Genomic DNA, 21,342 nt, shown 5'->3' on the forward strand with positions numbered 1-21,342 from the left:
GGTGGTTGCGGCATAGCAGAGAGCACCACCTAGCATGACAGTGATGGGGGCACTCAAACCAAGGCTTAAGAGAAGCCAGGCGTGAGCTTAAGGGCAGCTATGGAGCTAATGATGGCAGGATTCATGCACCAATGCACAGCAGGCAGAGTGAACTAATGGATTCTTTAGGATTTTCTACACAGAAGAGCATCTACAAATTGATATAGTTTTAATTCTTCCTTTCCCATTAAGATGCCTTTTTTCCCCTTCACTTAACTACTTTGGCTAGACTGGCTTTACTTTTGAGCAGAAAGTGAATAAAATACTCTAGGTTTGCAATTTCAGCACTAATAAAAGTCTACATAGGAATATGGGCCTGCCACTTCCTGAATCTGTAGAGTGTCATGGAAAGGACAGGAAACACGCTATTTTTTGTAGCTGAAGAACAGGCACCATATAAACATTCCAGTGTCAAAATATTTTTAATTATGCATGACAATATGTGAAAAATATTTTTCAGTCAGGTATTCACTGAATTATCTTAAGGATTTTTAAAATCAAAGAAACAAATAAAACTAAAAAACAATTTTCACCATTAAAACATATTACACAAGCTATACATAGAAAATTAAACCCTAGTCATGAAAAGATGATCTGCAAGAATTTTAAGTTATAATAAAGTTCAATAAAAGTATTTATATCCAGGAATATACATATATTTAAATGCTTTCAAGACTTGTATTGTATTATGTATAAGACAGAATCTACTAATTAAGGTATTCAAATTACTGGTTTTCAGAAGGCTAAATAAAATATTCAGAACAAATCAGGAATAAAAGGTAGATCAACTTTGAGTTGTAGTATAGTCTAGAATTTTTCATTTTGGATGGTCATCCCTTCCTCTTGAAAAAGGTTTCCAACAAAAGCTGATAAACTAATATCAGGATGTCTTTAAAAAAAATCATGGCAGTGAATGCTTCATTGCTTTATTATATAAATGTACCCCCCACCCCAGACGGCCCCCTTGTGTGCCTGCTTGTTGTCTGTTTGTTGTGTCCGCTTGTCTTCTTTAAGAGGCACTGGGAAACAAACCCAGGACCTCCCATTTGGGAAGCAGGTGCCCAACTGCTTGTGCCACATCCACTCCCAGAAATGTATTTTTGGTATCAATACAAAGTTTGTTAATATTTATATTTATACAACTGTATTTAAAGGTATGTATAGGACACAACCTGATCACAATTTTATAGGAAGTAAACAGTTTTCAAATACAAAACTTTGTGCTGTTAAAGACATTCAACCAGGCAGTTATTAATACAGTTGTTACGTAAATAATCATCAAAGTAAACCAAAAAATATTTAAAACCTTTATTAAACCAAATTAGAATTATAAAATGTTAATCTAAAAATATTTTGACATTCAAGTACAGAATTGTGGTGCAGCTATTTGTTCAAGGGCACTTTCACAAATTATGACCTGAACACTGGTCTTAACTGGATGTACAGGGGAAAATAAAGGTAGATAGGAGAAAAGCATCAAGAAAAGATGACAAGAAGGAAGGTATAGCCACAGTGGGTTCAGTAAGTATCTAGTCCCAATTCAACCAACTATTTTTAGGAAGGAAAAAATTAGAAGTGCTTAATACAAAAAATTTCAATGTCACTAATTATTCTCAAGTGCCATAAAACATTAATTATCAAATAACTTTTAAAGAGTTGCCCACACTCAACTACTGATATGACACAGCATTAATATTACTACAGTGCCCTGTTCAAGCAATATTTATCAGTTATCTCTGTAATTATCTTACACACATGTACATAAATACCAGCAAAGTTTAAATATTTAATTTTACTATTTAAATCTTTTCCTTAAAGATGCAGGACTTCATCTTCCATCAGTCGTGTGGACACAACAAATTGAATATAAAGAATACTTGATACCATGAAGACATCATGATCTGGAACAATTAAAGTCTTCTACTTCTTGCTCCATTTTCTATATAAAAGGTAGGAATGGAAAATATTAAGTTTCAATAAGGAAAAAAAGACAAACTATTGTAAAAAGTCATATTAATGTATATATTTATCTGATAGTCAAAAATTTAGATCAGTATTTATAAGACTGTCATATAAAATGATATTACCAATGAGACTTCATTATTTAAATCCCTTTGAAATGACTCTGAGATGGGTTCATCTTACAGTAAATTCAAATAGTTATAATCAAGATATTTGTATGCTTGTAGGACTGTCCCAAAGGTCTATTAAAGTTACAGGTCCTCATTAATGCACAAACACAGGCAAAAGACTTTTCATAATCTATTGATTTTACAGTTCCACTGGTAAGAACGAAGTAGTAGATTAAACGAAGTAGTAGATTAAAAAAAAAAAGGAAAAAAACTTACTTTTACTTAGAAATAATTCATAACGCTCGTTATAAAAGTCTGTTTTCATAAAATCAATTAATTTCTAAATTAAAGTTCCAGCAATCTTTCATCATCAGTGAAACATTATGTGACAATAACAGCATTATAAAAGAATTGTAAGTCAATAGTTTACCTGAATAAGTGTCGTTTTGTCATAGTCCCTGCGATGCTGATAAATACACTGGCTGATTACTGCATACAAATTTTCCAACTGAAATATATTATAATCTTGACTTTTTTTAACAACAGTCTTTAAAAGATTCTAAAAGGAAAATATGAGTGTTTATAAATTTGAGATAAATTCCTGGAGACAAGATATTTTACTTTTGAAGTCCTGGGGAATTTTAAGCCAGAGAGGCCAGACCAAGTCACTTATGAAGCACAGAAGCCTTTGGCAGTGGATGACATTTAGCTGTAGTTAGTTAACTTTGTTATCATTCCGTGATCTGCACCCCCTGGCCTCGGCAACTCCCATCCTAAAAACTATAGCTGAAAAGTTTGTCAACTTCAATTCTAACCATAAATCTCTATGGACACACTGGAAAAAAAAAAAAAAAAAAAAAAACTCAAATCCCATTATGTGAAATAAGAAGAGGTACTACATAAATGGTGAACTACTTCATCACTTCAGGGTTCTTTTTCTAATAAAAAGGAATTCTCATTCCAGGTTTTCTCACAACTAAATTGGTAGCCTCCCTGAAACGCTATGATTTTTCATGTTTGACTCTACCAAAATATGCCATTACCTCTTAGTAAACAAAAATGCCATTATGATTAAGTAAAAATCAACTAGAATGACTCAGGTCATGATAAAAAAACAGTATGCAATAAAAAAACAAAAACAAAAACAAAACAAAACAAAACAAAAACAAAAAAAAAAACAAAAAAAGGACCAAAAAAAAAAAAAACCAGTATGTGAGACCAATAACTTAAGACAGGTATGTTGAAAAGTATAAAGTAAACATCTGTCATCTGCAACCACTGCCTTTATGGAAGTTATTCTATAGCAAGTTCATCCTTTCATAAAAGGTCATTATTTATTGCATGTCAAATTGATACAATGCATTACTACACAGTTCCACTTTTAATGGGTTATGTTACTGGAAAAGCACAGGTTGAAAGTCTTAATAAATAGCTTTTTATAGTTGACTCCAGTGATATACCTGTATACTTAGCAGAACAAAGCTGTAAACTTTATAAAAACTGATGGCAGTAACTATCGCTCCCCATTCCCCCTCAAAACATACTATAGAACAATGTTGAGCTATACAAAGTTCCTGTTTCAATATTAGGAATACCATTATCAGGGTCATGAGATTTAAAGGGCTTTTGATTTCACACATTAATTTTAAATAGATTTTCCAGGGAGATTTAAGTTTATTGAGAAGCAGCTCCAGGAATATCACTGCCTCCTTTTCCATTAAGTACACATCAAGTAGCTCTCCTAGAATTGAACAAAGGCTTTCCTAGGCTAACTGCTAATAGCAAGTACAATTTGTACTTACACAGAACAGACTTCTCTCGAAAATTTTAAAACTCTTATGTGCAAAAATTATTCATCTTTGACTCTTTGGCATGGTGTAGCTTTATCTATCAAAAAATCTCAGTGTTCTGAGACTTGAAATGTGGCCTAACAGCTAAGTTGGAATTCGGAGACAATTTTTTTTCTTCTGAAGGAAAAGGGCAGAAAACCAGTGTGATTTCAGATATGTTAAAGCAACTGCAAGACATGCAAGTTGTAGTTGGGAAGATTGTTATTTAGGGGTGTCAGGATGGAGCATTCCAGATATAGGCTTACCCTTACAAAAAGAATTTAACAAAAGCAAGGAGAATGAACTATTAGGATGTTATTTTATTAGAGTAGTAGGAATGAGAGCCCCAACTGAGGGAAATGGGTTGTGGTGGTGCGGGTGGTGTATAGGGATGGGGAGCAAGAGTTAACCTGGCTGCATATCAAATTCATTTAAACTGTATTCTTTCTGATTTCTACCACAGATCCTCAGATATATTTCTAAATTTGGGACAAGGGAAAAGCAATAAATAGGAAAATTGGGAGGAAGAAAACGTTTTAGTTTGTTGTATAATTCTTATGCAGCTGGCCTGCCATCATTAACAATCCAGTGTTTTAGGGTTACTAATCTGCACACTGAGGGCATTACGATTTCAATTTACATACTTTTAATCGCTCATGGTCCACAACAAGTGAGGGTGTAGGTTCAGAAAGAATTGCCAAAGCCTTTTCAACACTGATGAGCTGCTGTTGCTCTACTTGGGAACGTCTAGCTCGAGTCATTCGCAAAACACACATTTCTAGAATGGAAAATTAAATAAGACTTATTTGGCCCACAGATATACTAATGACTAAAACAAAGAGTATGCAGATTAAATAAGCTAAAAGAGCATGCTTACTAAGACATAAACACCATTTGATTTTTTAACTTTTCCTGCTGTTAAGATTAAGATGCTGCCACTTACATACACTCAAAAATTAAGACATTTTGAGAAGTATTTTTCAAATCGGGTACTTCAGGGGAATCTTCAACAGGTTGGACTGCCTTCTACTTGGGCACAAGATTCACAGAATTTAAGAGCTGGAACAGAACTCGGTAACCTGGAACAAAGGTTGCAAACTACTGTGCCCAGGCAAAATCTGACTGACCATTACAAAACACAGCCATGACCATTTTATAAATTGTCAGTTGCTCATTTCATGGCAGGGTTGAATAGTTGTATCAGAGACTACTATCTGGCCCTTCATAAAAAGTTTTCTGATCCTTGATCTAGAACAATGTACTCACTGATAGATGAGAAAAATAAGGCAAAAAGAGGTGAAGAAACTTTTCTAATGTAACAAAACTAAATATTACTAGAGCCAGGATCAGAACCCAGATTTTTTAACCCTGTTACGTACTTTCTATAACTTAGATCTAAATAATGTTTGGCATTTCCAAAAACTAAACAAACTCACAATCAAAGGTTCAAGAAGATGCAGACAGAAGACAATTCTAAATTTAAAAATTTGGGAGGAGGATCACTGAAGTAAATATAAATAATCTTGGACTTAGCCTATAAAAGGGATGGGGGAACATTGGGGATGGGTAATAGCTCTTCTACACCTCTCAGCAAGAATCACAGGAAGCTGCTTATCTTGCTTAGAAACAAGTGGCGGGAATCCTGCCAGCTTTTAAAAGCTGCATAGACAAGTATTGTGCTACACACTTTAGATGGATTATTTTATTCAGTCTTCAAAATGTCTCCTTTCCAGGAACTAACTATTCCAATTGTGCAGATAAGTAAACAGGCTGACAGTTTAAGTAACTTGCCCAAAGTTACAAGCTACTAAGTGGCAAACTGGGGCACAAACTCTTTCATGTAAAAGTATGTGCTTTTTAAACAGTGATTTATTAGCTTAACAGTTAAGATAATGCTATTTTCCCCCTAATTAACTAACACTGGTAATCTAAAAGATAAGGAAAAGAAATTGATATGGCAAATCACTTAGGAAATCAGAGTAAAAAACTTTAAAAGTTATTAAGTTGCCTTTTAATTGAGTTACCTTTTGCTTCATTTTCATCAGAAATATAGACTATCTGAGAGCTAGCAACATCTCCATTGCAAACAATCTTATCTTTTCTCAATTCTGTACATGTTGTAGTCTTCCTAGATTCTTCAAGCTCATCATCAACACTAGAATTATTTCCCAACTCTATTTTGCTTTCAGAGACATTTTGCTGTTTCTCATTTTCTTCCATTGAAGAATCTCCTGTGTTTCCAGTTTCATTATGATCTACACTTGTATCTTGATTTTCCTCTGTATCACTCTCAATTTTGTCATCCACTGAATTTTGGCTATCATCTTTCGCCTGTGAAGTCCGCCTTCGCTTTGTTATAGTGCCTAAGTACCACTTAGACTTTTTGCGGATTTTTCTTTTCAACTGAGCTTCAAAGAATTTGAAGAAAAAGAATGAAACAGATTTCAACAATTTTGTAAAGTCTAAGTAACCGCTCCCCCCCCCCCAAAAAACCACCCCAAAGGAAAAAAAAAACCAACAAAACCACAAAATATTGAGATATGAGAGAATCTTTGAGAAACAGTTAGGTCTGTATGACTGAACCATAGACACCAAAGTAGAGAGTACTGTGAGAAGCCATTGAAGAACTGGACAAGGTCCAGATCATACAATGACCTGTCATTCTTGGATTTTTTTTTTTTTTTTTAATTTTAAGGAGGGTAATGACATGATCTGCCTGATGGGTATTTTAGAAAGATTACTCTGGCAGCAGTATGAGAACGAAGGAGAGGAAGGACAAAGTTAAGAATAGCCTCTACGAACAATGCTTACCATATACTAAGAACTCATCTAAGAACTTTATGTGTATTAACTCACTTATATTTCACTTTAAGCCAGTAAGATATGCTACTATTATCAATACTATTTTACAGATGAGGAAACTAATGTACAGAGAGGTTAAATATTCTGCCTAGATTAGAGGTAAGATAACTACACTGCAACTGTCCTAAGAAGGGGTAAAACTTAGGTGGCAGAAATGGCAAAGGGAGACAAGAGCACAGACTGGAAAGACGTTAATGAAGTAGATTTCATAGGACTTTGAAAATAATTGGGATTTGGGAGGTGCTGAAGAGAAAGGAGTGAAAAATGAACTTAGGATAAATATTAATGCCCAATGGTACTATACTCACCAAAATGTATATGGAAAAAAAGGAGGATCAAGTGGTGGTAGATGATAGAGTCCAATTGAATATGAAACACCTATAGTAAGTAGTGGTTGCTTCAAGTTGGGGCTTATGAACACCAGGCCAGAGGAGGAAAGGAAATTTCACAAGGTACAAATAGACTTTTTGTTTGGTTTTAAGTTTTGATTGATAGACAAAAGTACACAAAACATAAACATGTAGCAAATACCAACAAACAAAGAGAACCATGTAACTAGCACCAAGATTAAGAAACAGAACATGTACCAACACTCCAGAGTTGCCCCCAGTATAGTCAAAACACCCTAGGGTAAACAATATCCTGACTTCTAACAGCATGGATTTGTTTTGCCTTTTTTCTTTTTTTTTTTTACTATATCTAAAAGAATGTCTAGGTTTTACTCAATATTATATTTGGAGATTCATCCATACTTATTTATGTACTTGAGGTTTAATTATTTTCACATTTGCATAATTCATCTTTCCATTCTACTGTTAATGGACATTTGTGTTGCGCTCAGTATCGGGCTATTATGAATACTCCTTCTACAAATATTCTTGTATACATCTTTTGGCGAACTTAAGGGATGCAATCCTATTGGATATATAGCTAAGAATAGATAGTTTTAAAGAAGTCAGTTCCACAGCCTCAATTTTCATATATACACTTGATTTAAAGTTGATTTGACTGAGACCAAATCTGGTAGTAGAGGCCTCTTGCTGATTTTCCTTTCTCATCTTCCCTTTCCCAGCTGCCTCCTCCTATTTTCACAAAAGAAGGGCTTACTCTTTATCTCAAATATATTACTCTGCTATCCCAGAATGAACAAACCCATAGTGCAATAAGGGTAAGTTCTAGCCCAAGCCAAACACCCAAACAACTAAGCACTTCCACCCACAGTTTTAAAAGCTGTTTAAAAACACCGAAGAGTTAACAAGGAAGTGAGGAACTACGGGGCCAAAATCTGGAAAAACAAATGAATGAGAAACCAAGAAGCTGGATAGAGCTGACATTTATAGGACTTAAAGAATGAACCTTGGAATGAAGAGTCTGCCAAGGAAGGGAGGCCTATGATAAATACAAAAGGCTTTGGGTCAATTCTCTGTAGGGTAGTACCCTAGGAATAAGGGATAATAGAAAATAGAATCGAATTTACAGCAAATGATAATCAGTTTCAAATCCATTCAATCCAACAACTGGATAAAAGTTATCTGGGATTGCAAGTGGTATATCATTACAAACTTAGATTTATTTTATGACTGTAAAGCTAATTAATGTTAGAAAAATAACTCACTGCCTTAATATAAAGGAAACTGACAGAGATGGTAAATGGCATTAGAGGAGAATAAAGTTTACAATTTCATAAATAAGTTACCCAAGCACACTTACCAGGTGTGCTACAAGCCATGGGAGTACTGGGCATCTTTAGCTTTTCATTCTGCTCTGGATCTGATCTTTTATCACCACCAGGGTTGAAATTTTGCTTTGGCATCACATGGTAGTAAGACGGGGCATATCTGGAAGAGCTACAACCTTAAAAATAGATACATGAGATATCAAAGAGGATTTCTAGATTTCAAATTATATGAAATATTAGTTAAAAGGACTCAATATACTATCTGAACCATTCTTTTCTGATGCCAAATCACTTGCCTACCTCTCTTCTTTCTAGATTCCTGAATCTCTTCACAAAGATGCTCAAAGTCTTCATCAAGTTCTTCTTTAATTATTGCATAGGCAGTATCTCTTAAAGCACAGGCTCTATGCCTAATAAGACGATCTGAGAAATGAATAAAACATACAGCACTTAATTTTCTCCCTTTAATAATTTACCCAAAATAAACTTAACATGTTGGGCTAGGATTATAGCCATTATCTATTTTTACCATGAACTGTAAAAGTTAAAGGAATTATACTGATCTTTTTTTTTTATCTTAATGTTATGGATATTTGATTCAATAGGGCAGACTAAATCCAAACAATTTTTTTTTTTTGATGAAAGAAAAAAACCTTTTTAGTATCTTTAATGGCAATTTCCTCTGCTTTTTGAATCAGAGGCCCTGAATTTCTATTTTGCACTGGGTCAGGCAAATATATGGACAAACTTCTGGTGGGTCAGAGTAGGTGTATGTTTATGTTTTGCAGATACCAACAGTATTCCAAAGTAATTGTACCATTTTTCCACTTTTATCAGTAATGTATGAGAGTTCCAGTTGTATCAAATCCTGGTCAACATTTGGTATTTTCAGTGTTTATGATTTTAGCCGTTCTATTGGGTTTGTAGTAGCATTTCTTTCTAGCTTTAATTAGCATTTCCTGATGATTAATGATGTTGAACACCTTTTCATGCTTATTAGTCATTTGGACTTTATCTTGGAGAAGTACCAATTGAAATCTTTTACCCATTTAATTGGGTTTTCTTTTACTCATTTTTTATAGTATTCTTTATATATTCTGGATATCAATACTTAGTCAGAAATATTTGGGGAATATCATATCATTTGGTGGTTTACTTTTTTACTCAGTGGTGCCTTTCCATAGAATGTTAATTTCAATGTAACCTGATTTAACAATTTTGTTTTCTTTGTTAGTGCATTTTATAAGAAATCTCTGCCCTCTCAAGGTCTATTTTTTATAAACTAATTTTCATGTATTGTGATAGAGGTTTTTTCCCTCTATGCTCTCCAATTAGTCCAGTACCATTATTTAAAATAATTTTTCCTTCTCCCCAATGAACTGCAATGACAAATTTATTGAAATCAATGAGTGTATATGTGGATATGTTTTTGGAGCCTCTATTACCTTTGAGCTGCACTTATTTTTCTGCATTAACATTGCTTCATTGCTCTCAATTTACGTTAAAGGAATTTTGGGTTCTAGGTCCTCTACATTTCTATATAAAATTTAGAATCAGCCTGTCAATTTCCACAGAAAAATCCCTAACTGGATTTCATCACCCCACCCGTCCCCACGCTGTTTGCTGTATCCATTTGCTGTGATTTTGTCTTTTTTTTTTTATCTTCTCCTCCTCTCCTCGTTTTCTCTTGTTCTTGTCTCATTTTCTCTTCTCCTGGCTTCACCAGGATTCAATCCTGGGCACCTTCAATGTGGAGAGAGTTTCCCTGCTGCTTACGTCACCTCAGTTCCTGGTTTCTGTTGTGTCTCGCCTGACTCTCCCCCGAATATCTTTTTTTCCCTGTTGCGTCATTATCTTGCTGTGTTGCTCCCTACACAGGCCTGGCTCACCCTCACCAGGAAGGCCTGGGTATCGAACCCGGGTCCTCCCATATGGTAGATGGAAGCCCAATTGCTAGAGCCATATCTGCTTCCCACCTAAGTGGATTTTTAAAATTGAGATTGCATTGCATTTGTAGATAATTTGAGGGAAAACTGACATTTTAATTTTTTTATTTCCTCCCCCTCCCCTACTATTTTTGCTGTCTATGTTCATTCACTGTGTGATCTTCTTTATCTATTTCTCTTTTTTGTTTTCTCTTCTCATTTTTCTCCTCGAGGGTTCAGTGGGGTTCTATCTTGGGGACCTCTGACGTGGAGTGGTTCCCTGTCAATTGTGCAACCTGAAGTCCTGGTTTCTGCTGCGCTCCACCTTGACTCTCCCTTTCATCTTTTTTTTGTTGTTGCATCATCATCTTGATGTGACTCACTTGAGTGGGCACTGGCTTGTCGTACAGGCGTGCTTTCTCTTTTTCTTTTTTACCAGGAGGCCCCAAGGATTGAACCCGGGTCCTCCCACATGGTAGGGCAGAAGGCCCTATCACTAGAGCCACATCTGCTTGCCAGTAGTTTTTTTTTCTAATTAGAGAAGTTGTGGGTTTAGAGAACAAACATGCAAAAAATACAGGATTCTCATATACCACCCTATTATTAATACCTTGCATTGGTGTGGAACATTTGTTACAATTGATGAAAGTACATTTTTATAATTGTACTATTAATTATAGTCTATGTTTAACTTAGGGTTCACTGTGTAGTGTAATTCCATGGATTAAAAAAAAAATGTTACCATATACACAACCTAACATTTCCCCCCTTTAACCATTCAGATATATATTTCAGTGTTGTTAACTATGTTCACAATGTAATTCCTCTGTTAAATCATTTTCCTCACTTCTATGTTTAAGGCATTATTCCAACAATCTGTTGCTCTGCCCTATCCATATTCTTTTGAAATACCTAAGAGTCAACCAAAAGCAAGACTAAACAATGGTGACAATACAAGAGAGAAGGCTACCAGAATCATACTGAACAAGAAATGTTAAAAGAATTCCTGGAAGAGACACACAGAATGTTACTGCATTGAGAGCAACTAAACAAGAACAACGAAATGGCAACCCTAAACAGGAAATGGTGGGAAAAATCCTAAGGCTAGAGTCCAGGCACTATGAACTGTAAGGCAGAAGGCAGGAAATAAGTGATTACAAGGTTGCTTTTACTGCTAGGTCAGTCCTGCAATAGTCACTCACAGAATACAGCTAACAGATGTAACTCTCAGAAGGGATGCTGCTAGGGGCGTCTACATGGCATTTGTGTCTGAAGAAAGGCAATGGATAAAGTCTAAAGCATTATCATGGGACTATATAACACAGTGAACCATGTGATGGAAGATGGACTATAGTTAATACAAATATGAGTGCTCTCTCATAAACTACAACTCATGTAAAATGCTAATACATACTGTTAATAATAAGGGATGTATGGAAAAAAAATACCAGGAGTATGTTATGAACCATAATTAGTGGTAATAGCCTGATCATGTTCTTTTATAATCTGTAACAAATGTTCCACAACAATGTAAAGTGTTGGTGGAAGGGTCATGTATGGGAATTCTGTATATTATGCATGACTGTTTTGTTTCTGTAACAAAACCTATCTATAAAAAAGTCTCAACCAATGCTTTTCAAAGTGGGGTCCAGGGACTAGCATCTGGGAACTTCTTAGAAATGCAAATTATCAGGCCCCCCCTCTAGACCAATAGAATGAGAAGCCCTGGAAATGAGGCCCAGCCATCTATATTTTAACAAATCCTTGAAGTGATTCTGATATGCCTACTAAAGTTTGAATACCGGTCTAAAGTAATTTTAGATTGCCAAAGTGTCAAAAACAGAAGCAACAGGAGCAAGATTGCTATGGAACAGGAAAAGCCCTTTGCCTCCTGAATAAATGGTTCCTTTTTTCCATAATTAAGGGAAGCTCCACCATCGTAAGAGTGTTATTCATTGCTTACCTCCAGAACTTTGAACTATAGGAAAATGCCTAGGGAAGGTAGAAGACTAGACAGGGAAGAACACTCATCTTTACAATTATTGAAGAAATGCTAAGTACCTCCTTGGGCTAATGGATTTAATTTATAAACCTTATCAATTTAAAGACAGAAAACCAACGACTTGAGCAGAGTTAATGTAGGAAACAGAACTTTAAAAAAATATTTTAAAAATACTATTTTTTATCCACTGAGAGAATTAAAGACACTGCATCCATAAAACAAGAATAAGAAATTAGGAAAACGAAGCACCGGAAGAATTTTTCTTGGAAATGAACAAACAAGTTAGATAATCCCTTACCTTATATATTTTATTATTTATTTTAAGAGAACATAGATGAAGGTAGAGAGGGTACAGGCATAGAAATTATCGAAAGATATCCCCAAACTTAACAGTGCCCACTTTTTGAGAAAGGAAATAGGGACTTAAATTTTTTGAAAATCACTATTAGCAAATATTATACTATATTACTTTTGTAACAAAAAATGTAATGGTCTTAACTAAGAATATCCTTTTTTAAACCTATTTTATTATTGAGTCAGTGTTTATTTTTCCACTTTGAGAAAAGAGCACTGGCATGCAAAAGAAACAAGTTAAGCTTTATACAATTTTGCCTTGTTAGGGGATATATCATGTTTAAGTGTTAATAGACACAGATTTTGAAGTGAAACAAAACTCTATTCCAATTCTGTATGCAATCTCCTAGAAGTGTGACCTTGAGCTAGTGTTTTAACCTCTCTAAATATCATTTTCTTTACCTGTAAACTGGGGTAATGATGTTGTGAGGATTAAATAGCACTGTGAATGTAACATGTTCACAGTACTAAGTGTTAGCAGCCCTCACTTCACCCCCTGAGAAAACCCCACTAATTAAATGCTCACCTCCAGGATCTCGATCTGGGTTGTACTCTAAAGCATTACTACAGATTAGATCAATATCTTGCAGATAGTCTTTTACAGTCAGATACTTGTGTAGATCAATTTTACTGATAACAGATGAAAGGTCCATTGGCTGCTTAATTACAGTGACATAATCAGGAACCTAAAATATAACAAAGGATTCAAATATTAACTCTGTACATAAAAAACAGTTAATGCATCAAGTTTCTGTGCCAGGCAGTATAGGGGAGAGAATAACAATTATATATATATATATGAAAACTTTAATGATATTTAAAGTTGGTTTTGTTTTGTATTTATCCTTATTCTTGCATAGCATAGTATCATCCTATACCTCTATCCTTCTCCAAATGTCACCCATCCTTCAATGTTAATGTAAGTCCTGGCTCTTTCATTAAGTCTTCTTCAATTCCAGTTTATTTCAACCATGGAGGTCATGGTAATATGATACTGCATTAAGATATTCTCAAATTGCTTCTAGAATGTTTGGGTTGGGCAAACCTAAGTCTTTTCTTCGCAGGACAGAAAACTGTGTTACATAGCTATTGAATTCTCCCCAAGCTTATTAGGACACTACTCAGCACATGATTCTGTACAGAGAAAACAAGTTCAGGATACAGGTAGGCAACCACATATTCTTCAACTATTCTCTGATTTCGAACCACTACTGCCTAGAACACATTTAAAGCAAAAATTAATACCTCATCAGGATCAACAGGCTTAGTAAATACTCGGAATCGCTTGTCAATAGCAAGCCTATGTGTAACATTTCTTAGGAAAATCCTCAGTTCTCTAAATGTATCTTCTTCCTGTTCTTCTAACCGTTTAACTTCTTCTGCTGTCAGTAGCCTTGGCTCAGGTGGTGGTGCTACTGGGAGTACCTCCAAGGCCTGCAAAACTTCACACACATAGAAGATTTCAGTTAATATTCCTTCATAATATCAAGGGTGACAAAATGATTCAGCGCAAGTAGTGGCCAGGTTTTGAGTGGTTATCCTCTGTACAGTTTAATTTTGTCTGACCAGTTCTCAGGGTAAAAAAAGAGGCCTATGATAATGTTGCCCCAATAAGCTGGCAATCTATTAAAGGAGTAAGAAACTGAATTATAACATCACCATGTCATACTAGCACTATGAAAAAAGTATGACGGGTCATAAAGAGATGAATAACTAATTATGCCTAGACATGTTAGGGAAAGTTTGATAATAAAAAAAATATTTAGTTATACCTAGAAGTATAAATAGTTGCTTAAATAGAGATGGGTGATAGAAGCATTAGTGATGGAGAACAAGCAAGATTGGTATTGTGGAAGGGCAGTACTATGCTGAGTATAGTTAAAAGAAAGAATGCTATGTATAGAAAGAGGTTGAGTGGGGGAGAGAACTGGCAAAAATAGGTTTGAAAAGATGGGCTATATTACAAATGGCTTTGAGAACTTTCTTTATATGGGAAGCACATACCAACCGAGCATTGCTATTAAATGAGGTTCTATTCATATTTTTCAAAACTTATTTTTATAACTTTCATATAGGAACTAACCTGCTTTCTTTTTTGATATAGGAGGCTTAGCAGCTTGTTTTAGAATTAAATCTTCAAAAAAATTTGTTCGTTCTTCCTTACCAGGCAACTGGATGTTAAAAATTTCTCCATAATCATGTATAAATAATTCTTGTACCTTAAAATAGAAAACAAATGGCATTGTGAATGAATACACACATACATGCACACTTTGTAGGTATCAATCACTGAAAGCAACAATAAGTTATTATATACGTATTTTAACAACCTAAATTATCAAATGATTTTTTATTTTTACTTTTTTAAACATAATTTAAAAAATTTTTATTTCTCTGCCTTCACCCTCCCCCAGTTGTCTGCTTTCTGTGTCCATCACTGAGTGTTCTTCTGTGACCGCTTCTATCCTTATCAGTGGCACTGGGAATCTGTGTTTCTTTTTGCTGCATCATCTTGCTGTGTCAGCTCTCCGTGTGTGTGGTGCCATTTCTGGGCAGGCTGCACTTTCTTTCACGCTGGGCGACTCTCCTTACAGGGCACACTCCTTATGCATGGGGCTCCCCTATGCGGGGGACACCCCTGTGTGGCACGGGATTCCTTGCGTGCATCAGCACTGCACGTGGGCCAGCTCCACACAGGTCAAGGAGGCCCAGGGTTTGAACTGCAGACCTCCCATGTGGTAGGCGGACACCCTATCCATTGGGCCAAGTCCACTTCCCTCAAATGATTTTTAAACAGACTTCTAAATATGCTGGATTTAAGTATAAACCATATATTCAATTTCACTTTTTTTAGTTTTGTGTTTTAATAGTTTTTTCCCCTATTAACAATTTTGTGACTTTTTAAGCTTTACTATTTCTTAGCTACTTGCTTTTTAAAAAAATAACATCAATTTTATTGATACATATTAAAGCATACAATTCATCCAAAGTGCACAATGGTATCTGGTATAATCATAGTTCTGCAATCATCATGTCAATCACTATTAGAGCATATTCATTATTTCAATATTAATAATAAAAAAACAGACAAGAAAATTCTTCACCACTTAAGCAAATAAAAAATCAAACAGGAGAAATAATCCTTTAATAATTCTTTCAGGCAGGAGTTTATGGTCAATTGTTTCTTAGTCTTTGCATGCACAAAAATGTTTTGCTCTTCCACTCAAATGCTCTTGGTTGGACAGAGAATGATAGCTTCAAAATCATTTTTCCTAGACCCATTCTGATCAAAATGGTGGAGTATAAGATGCTTCGGGGCTCTGTTCCCACCCAGATTTGAACAACCAGCAAGAACTAGCAATAATATCTTTTTTCAAAGCCCCAGTAAATAGTTTAAGGATTGCAATAAGAGGGCAAGCACCAAATCAAGAAAAAGGCCACTTAAAAGCAATGACGCTATGGCTAGCCACCCTCCAAACCCTCACAGGCTTGGTATAGTGTCAGTACAGACTCTGAGTGCAGATCCCGGACCTGTTCTGGAGGAAACAGAGTAACCCCAGGACAAATACTGGGAGCATGTGTGTTTGTCCCAATCTGTCTGGTGGCGGCCTGAGTGATTCACCATTCCAAAACTTGCCCCGTGTAGAAAGCCGTTCACAGACCTCTCCTACAGAATCATTCAAGTGGCTGCCTGGGACAAGAGAATGCTAGCTGTAGGATACATGTACAACACCTGGGATCATGAGGAAATTGTTTCCCAGGGGAAGAGGAGACATTTGGAACCTAAGAAATGGGGATTGGGGTGGTAATTTCTAAGGCCACATGTACAGAAAGGATTAGGGCAGTCCCTAAACTTTGGTCTTGAGCTATTCTCTAAACTCACTGTATGGATAAGTCCTGAAGAACAGCACTCCCCCAGGTAGGAAGGGTGTTTTCTTTCTTTGCTTTTTTTTTAAATGGTTAGATCCCAGCATTCAAGGAAAACTGTCATAAAACTAGCTGGATACACGCTTAAGGGACAGGTATCTCAGATTCTAAATTTTAGCAATTACACAGTAAAATATAAAAATGTCTAGGTTTCAACAAAAGGTTACAGAAACATACAAAGAGAGACAAAGTGATCGCCCAGGTAAAAGAGAATATTAAAGCATTAGAAACCATCAGGCGGCGGACTTGGCCCAGTGGTTAGGGTATCCGTCTACCACATGGGAGATCCGCAGTTCAACCCCAGGCCTCCCTGACCCACGTGGAGCTGGCCCATGTGCAGGCTGATGTGCGCAAGGAGTGCACCCCGTAAGGAGAGCCACCCAGCGCAAAAGAAAGTACAGCCTGCCTGGGAATGGTGCCACACACATGGAGAGCTGACACAACAAGATGACGCAGCAAAAAGAAACACAGATTCCTGTGCCGCTGACAACAACAGAAGTGGACAAAGATGGCAACGTAGCAAATAGACACAGAGAACAGACAACCAGGGTGTGGGGGGGGGGGGGGGGAGAGAAAATAAATAAATATTTAAAAAAGGGAAAAAAAAAAAAAAAAAGAAACCATCAGTGAGGAGGACCAGATTCTGGACATTCCAGACAAACACTTATAAAAACAAAAACAAAAGGAGGTCCTAATTATCCTCAAAGAATTAAAGGAAAGCATGTACAAAGATAAAAGGAAATCAGGAAAACAACAGATGAAGACAGAATATTGAGAGAGAGGTGGAAATTACAAAAAGAATCAAACAGAGCTGAAGACTGCAGTAACAGAAATAAAAAAATTCCTTAGAGGGATTCAACAGCAGATTGCAACTAGCAGAACAAAGAAAGAATCAGTGAATTGAGAATATAACTGAGTTTATCCAGTCTGAGAATCAGAAAGAGCAAAGAATGAAGAAAAGTGAACCTGAGGAACCTGTGGGACACCATCAAGCATCCCATTATTAGCATTGTGGGAGTCCCAAAAGGAGAAGAGAAAAAGGGGCAGAGTGAATACTGAAAGATATAGTGGCAAAAAACTCCCAAGTTCAACAACACATGAATATACATATCCAACATGTTCTATAAACTCCAAACAGGATAAACCCAAACAGACCCACACCACATCATATTATAATCAAACTACTGAACGTCAGAGAGATAGAATTCTGAAAGCCACAAGAGAAGCAACATGTCACAGACAAGAAAGCCTCAGAAAGATAAAATGCTGATTTCTCATTGGAAACCAGGGAGGCAGGAAGGCAGTGAGATGACATATTTCAAGTGCTGAAAGGAAAAATTTACCAACCAAAAAATTCTACTTTTGGGAAAACTATCTTTTAAAAAGCTGAGGGAGTCTGTTAAGACTATACTGGTCCTACCAAGGATACTAGAGAGTTCTGCAGGTTGGAAGGAAAGGACAGTACACAATAGATGGAAGCCACGTGAAGAAATAAATATCTCCAATGGAGGGTAATGACATAGGTAAAAAAAATGCCAATATTATTGTATTTTTGCTGTGTAACTCTTTTTCCTTCTAAAGGTAACTAAGAAAAAAAAATGTAATAAAAAACCAGTGGTTTGGGATGCATAATGAATAAACATGCAATCTGTGACAAACTACAACAAATGGGAAAAACAGAGGGGTATAGGAACATAGCTTGTGTATAGAATCAAAGTTAGGAGGTTATACTTTGTAGTTACTATAAAGAAAATAATGGAGACTATGCAAGCTCAAAGAGACAGAAATTAAGAGTACAGGATGCCAGGAGTGGGGAAAGAGGGAAAGTGGGGAATGGGAGTTAATTGCATAATGGAGATGTAGGTTTCTTTTAGGGGAGATGGGAAATTTTTAGTAATGGAAGGTAGTGAGTATACTGCAATGTTGTGAATGTGATACATGGTATGCTTAGGAAGGGGTGAGATGGGAAAGTTGATGTTTATATGTTCCCACAGCCCAAAAAAACTTCGACTGAAGAGATAGTAACAATTAAATTCAATACATGATTGCAGATGGATCTAGCAAGAGATGAGAAAAGATGCAAAAGGATATTATTGGGCCATAAGTCATACTGTAGCAGTGTGATATAGTTGTGAATTCCAAAATAGATATTGGATTCTGTTGTAATCTGCTCTATTACTGGGCATGATTAATTTATGATTAAGGCTTTAACTGGCCATGTCATTAGGGTGTTGAGTCCCCACTCCTTGGTGTGTGAGGACTTACAGATAAAAGACATGGCAGAGGACAATGTTGGGGCTTATGATGCAAGGGTTTTTGATGTTGGAGTTTGATGGCTGGAGCCTTAAGCTGGAGCCCCAGGAAATAAGCTCACAGAAGAAAGAGAAGCCAGCACCAGGAGGAGAGGAACCCTGAGCCTTGGAAAAAGCAAGCCCTAGGAAGAAAGGAGCCTTAACCTAGAAAGAAGCAAGACCCTGGAAGGGAAGAACTCAGGAAGCCTAAACCCTCTCAGCCTTCAGCAGCCATCTTGCTCTAACACATGAAAATAGACCTTGGTGAAGGATGTAACTTGTGCTTTATGGCCTGATATCTGTAAGCTCTTACCTCAAATAAATACCCTTTATAAAAACCAAAAAAAAAAAAAAAAAAGGGATATTATTGGAACACATGAAAATTCGGAATATAGACTATAAGCTGTATATAATGCTAAATTTCATAACTGTGCTTAAGGTGGTTATATAAGGGGAATATCCTTGTTCTTAGGAAATGTAAATGGCAGCATTAAGTGTTCAAGGAGCATGAGGTATTATAACCTACACCCAAGTGTTCAGAAAATGGATTGAAAAAATAGATAGAATAAAATGGCAAATGTAGCAGAATATTTATATCATAGACCTTAAGCTATCTCAATATCTTTTAACTTTTTCCTCATAACTTTCTAAATCTTTGTCCTTAGTACTATGTACTTTAAGAATTACTGGGCTTAAGATCTTCTACCTTGCTAATTCAAAATTTATTCTTCATCTAAGCCCTATAGGTTTTCTCCCCGTGTTGGGGGGAGGGATATAGCAAGGTGGTATTATTTTATAAGACCTCCAAATGGTTGTCATCAGTGTTCCTGTTGCCTGGATATATCCATGACATTGTCCTTCCTCAAATGCTTGTTTGTAAGCTTTGTAGTTGATACGAGTGACAAGTTTTTGATTACAAGCAGATTCTGCCTGTCATTTATCTTTAAGGCACAAAGGCTTCCCATTTCTCCTGAATATCAGCAGTCATATTTAAGTCACTGCTCTGCCACACTGGTTCTAAGGGCCACCCTTATGGCTCTAGCTGAGAACAAACAACTCTGCTGACTGCTGCTTGGCATACGGATGGGAAGTCAATCACCCCAGAGTTGTTCAAGGGCTCTTCCACTCCTGGGCACTAACCCAGGGCTAGAAACTAACTGCACCTTTCAAAGCAGTCTTTTTATATACATGCTCTGAACTGTGATGATTTCATTAATCTAATCCCCACTGCTGTCTTTCATGGATTCATGAAAGTTTCTAATCTGCTGGTGGCATTCTTTCTCTGTAGCTAATAACGCAACATACAAGTATTTCTCATATATTATGGCCCAGTGCTGTACAAACAGCATCACTGGATCACTAAACAGTATAAGGCTCAAAGTTGATTTGCTTATTTGCATCTTTGTAGACTATTCATTTTAAAAATTGAACAATTCTTAGTTCTGTGCCCATACCCCCCTCCTATACAGTATGGTACTGGGATACTTTACCCAGTATACTATAGGCTTAGAAAAAATTACCCTAAGAAAAGCTATCTTAAAAAAAAAAAAAGAAAAGAAAAGAAAAGAAAATCTTTTTAGTGCATAATTTCCACGTTCTCCAAAAGTTTTCCCAGGTTAAACTGGTTAGATTTCTTTAACCTCATTACATCTACATAAAGATTCAGCTAGTTTATCTTATGTTTATCAAGTTTATCAAGAGTATAAACTCATCTCTGTTTCAAATGTAAAAATGATGAATAATGAAAGTTTCATTGACAGTGAGTACAATAAGCCAATGGTATAGTATGGCTACTAAGGAACAATCCCTTTTTATTCTGTATTGATTAGAACATAGCTAGAATACTCCATTCATTCTGGGCATAGTCTTTCAAGTGGAATAGAAAGATAAAAGATATTTAGGTGAGGTGAGTGACTAGAATTTGTAGAAACTAAAACTATATGTCATATGTGGCAAAGTCTGCTACTACTCACTGCAATCCATGTTCTTCAACTTTTGGGCATACTGTTGTCATATTTTCTGGCTTGCCTTGCAGTTAGATGTGGCTATGTAACTGAGTTCTAGCCAGCAGGATGTGGGAGGAAGTGATACACACTACTTCTAAAACAGACACATGCATGGCCACTCTTTTCAGCTGACTGGAAGGGAAACAACCTGGAAAGCAAAATGATGAAAACGAGAAAGCCCCCCTCCCAGCCTGAGTGTCTGAATGTCTACATGGGCCAGGACTACTTAGGTTACACTATTCATCAACCTAGTACTGTTAAGTGAGCAAGATATAAACTTCAATTGTGTCAATAACCTTCAAGAATATATCACATCATACAAGAAATGTTTAGTGCGAGGGAGGCTGGGTCAGAATA

The 21,342-nt window shown here is 36.1% G+C and overlaps 1 protein-coding gene across 2 annotated transcripts in view; it reads right to left on the minus strand.

Moving 5' to 3' along the window:
- Positions 1–442: 442 nt before the first annotated feature.
- Positions 443–21,342, minus strand: part of ATAD2 (ATPase family AAA domain containing 2) — a 76,953-nt gene continuing 56,053 nt past the window's right edge. For both annotated transcript variants that reach the window (XM_058275992.2, XM_004469470.3), the window contains exons 20-28: positions 14,845–14,980; positions 14,007–14,203; positions 13,288–13,447; positions 8,781–8,903; positions 8,513–8,656; positions 5,965–6,348; positions 4,585–4,718; positions 2,542–2,670; positions 443–1,978 (exon numbers count right to left, since the gene is read on the minus strand). In XM_058275992.2, the coding sequence (XP_058131975.1) occupies positions 1,934–1,978; positions 2,542–2,670; positions 4,585–4,718; positions 5,965–6,348; positions 8,513–8,656; positions 8,781–8,903; positions 13,288–13,447; positions 14,007–14,203; positions 14,845–14,980 (1,452 nt within the window). In that variant the 3' untranslated portion in view covers positions 443–1,933. The remainder of the gene's footprint in view (positions 1,979–2,541; positions 2,671–4,584; positions 4,719–5,964; positions 6,349–8,512; positions 8,657–8,780; positions 8,904–13,287; positions 13,448–14,006; positions 14,204–14,844; positions 14,981–21,342) is intronic.

Source organism: Dasypus novemcinctus, chromosome 14 (genome assembly GCF_030445035.2).
Source record: "Dasypus novemcinctus isolate mDasNov1 chromosome 14, mDasNov1.1.hap2, whole genome shotgun sequence".
Taxonomy (NCBI): domain Eukaryota; kingdom Metazoa; phylum Chordata; class Mammalia; order Cingulata; family Dasypodidae; genus Dasypus; species Dasypus novemcinctus.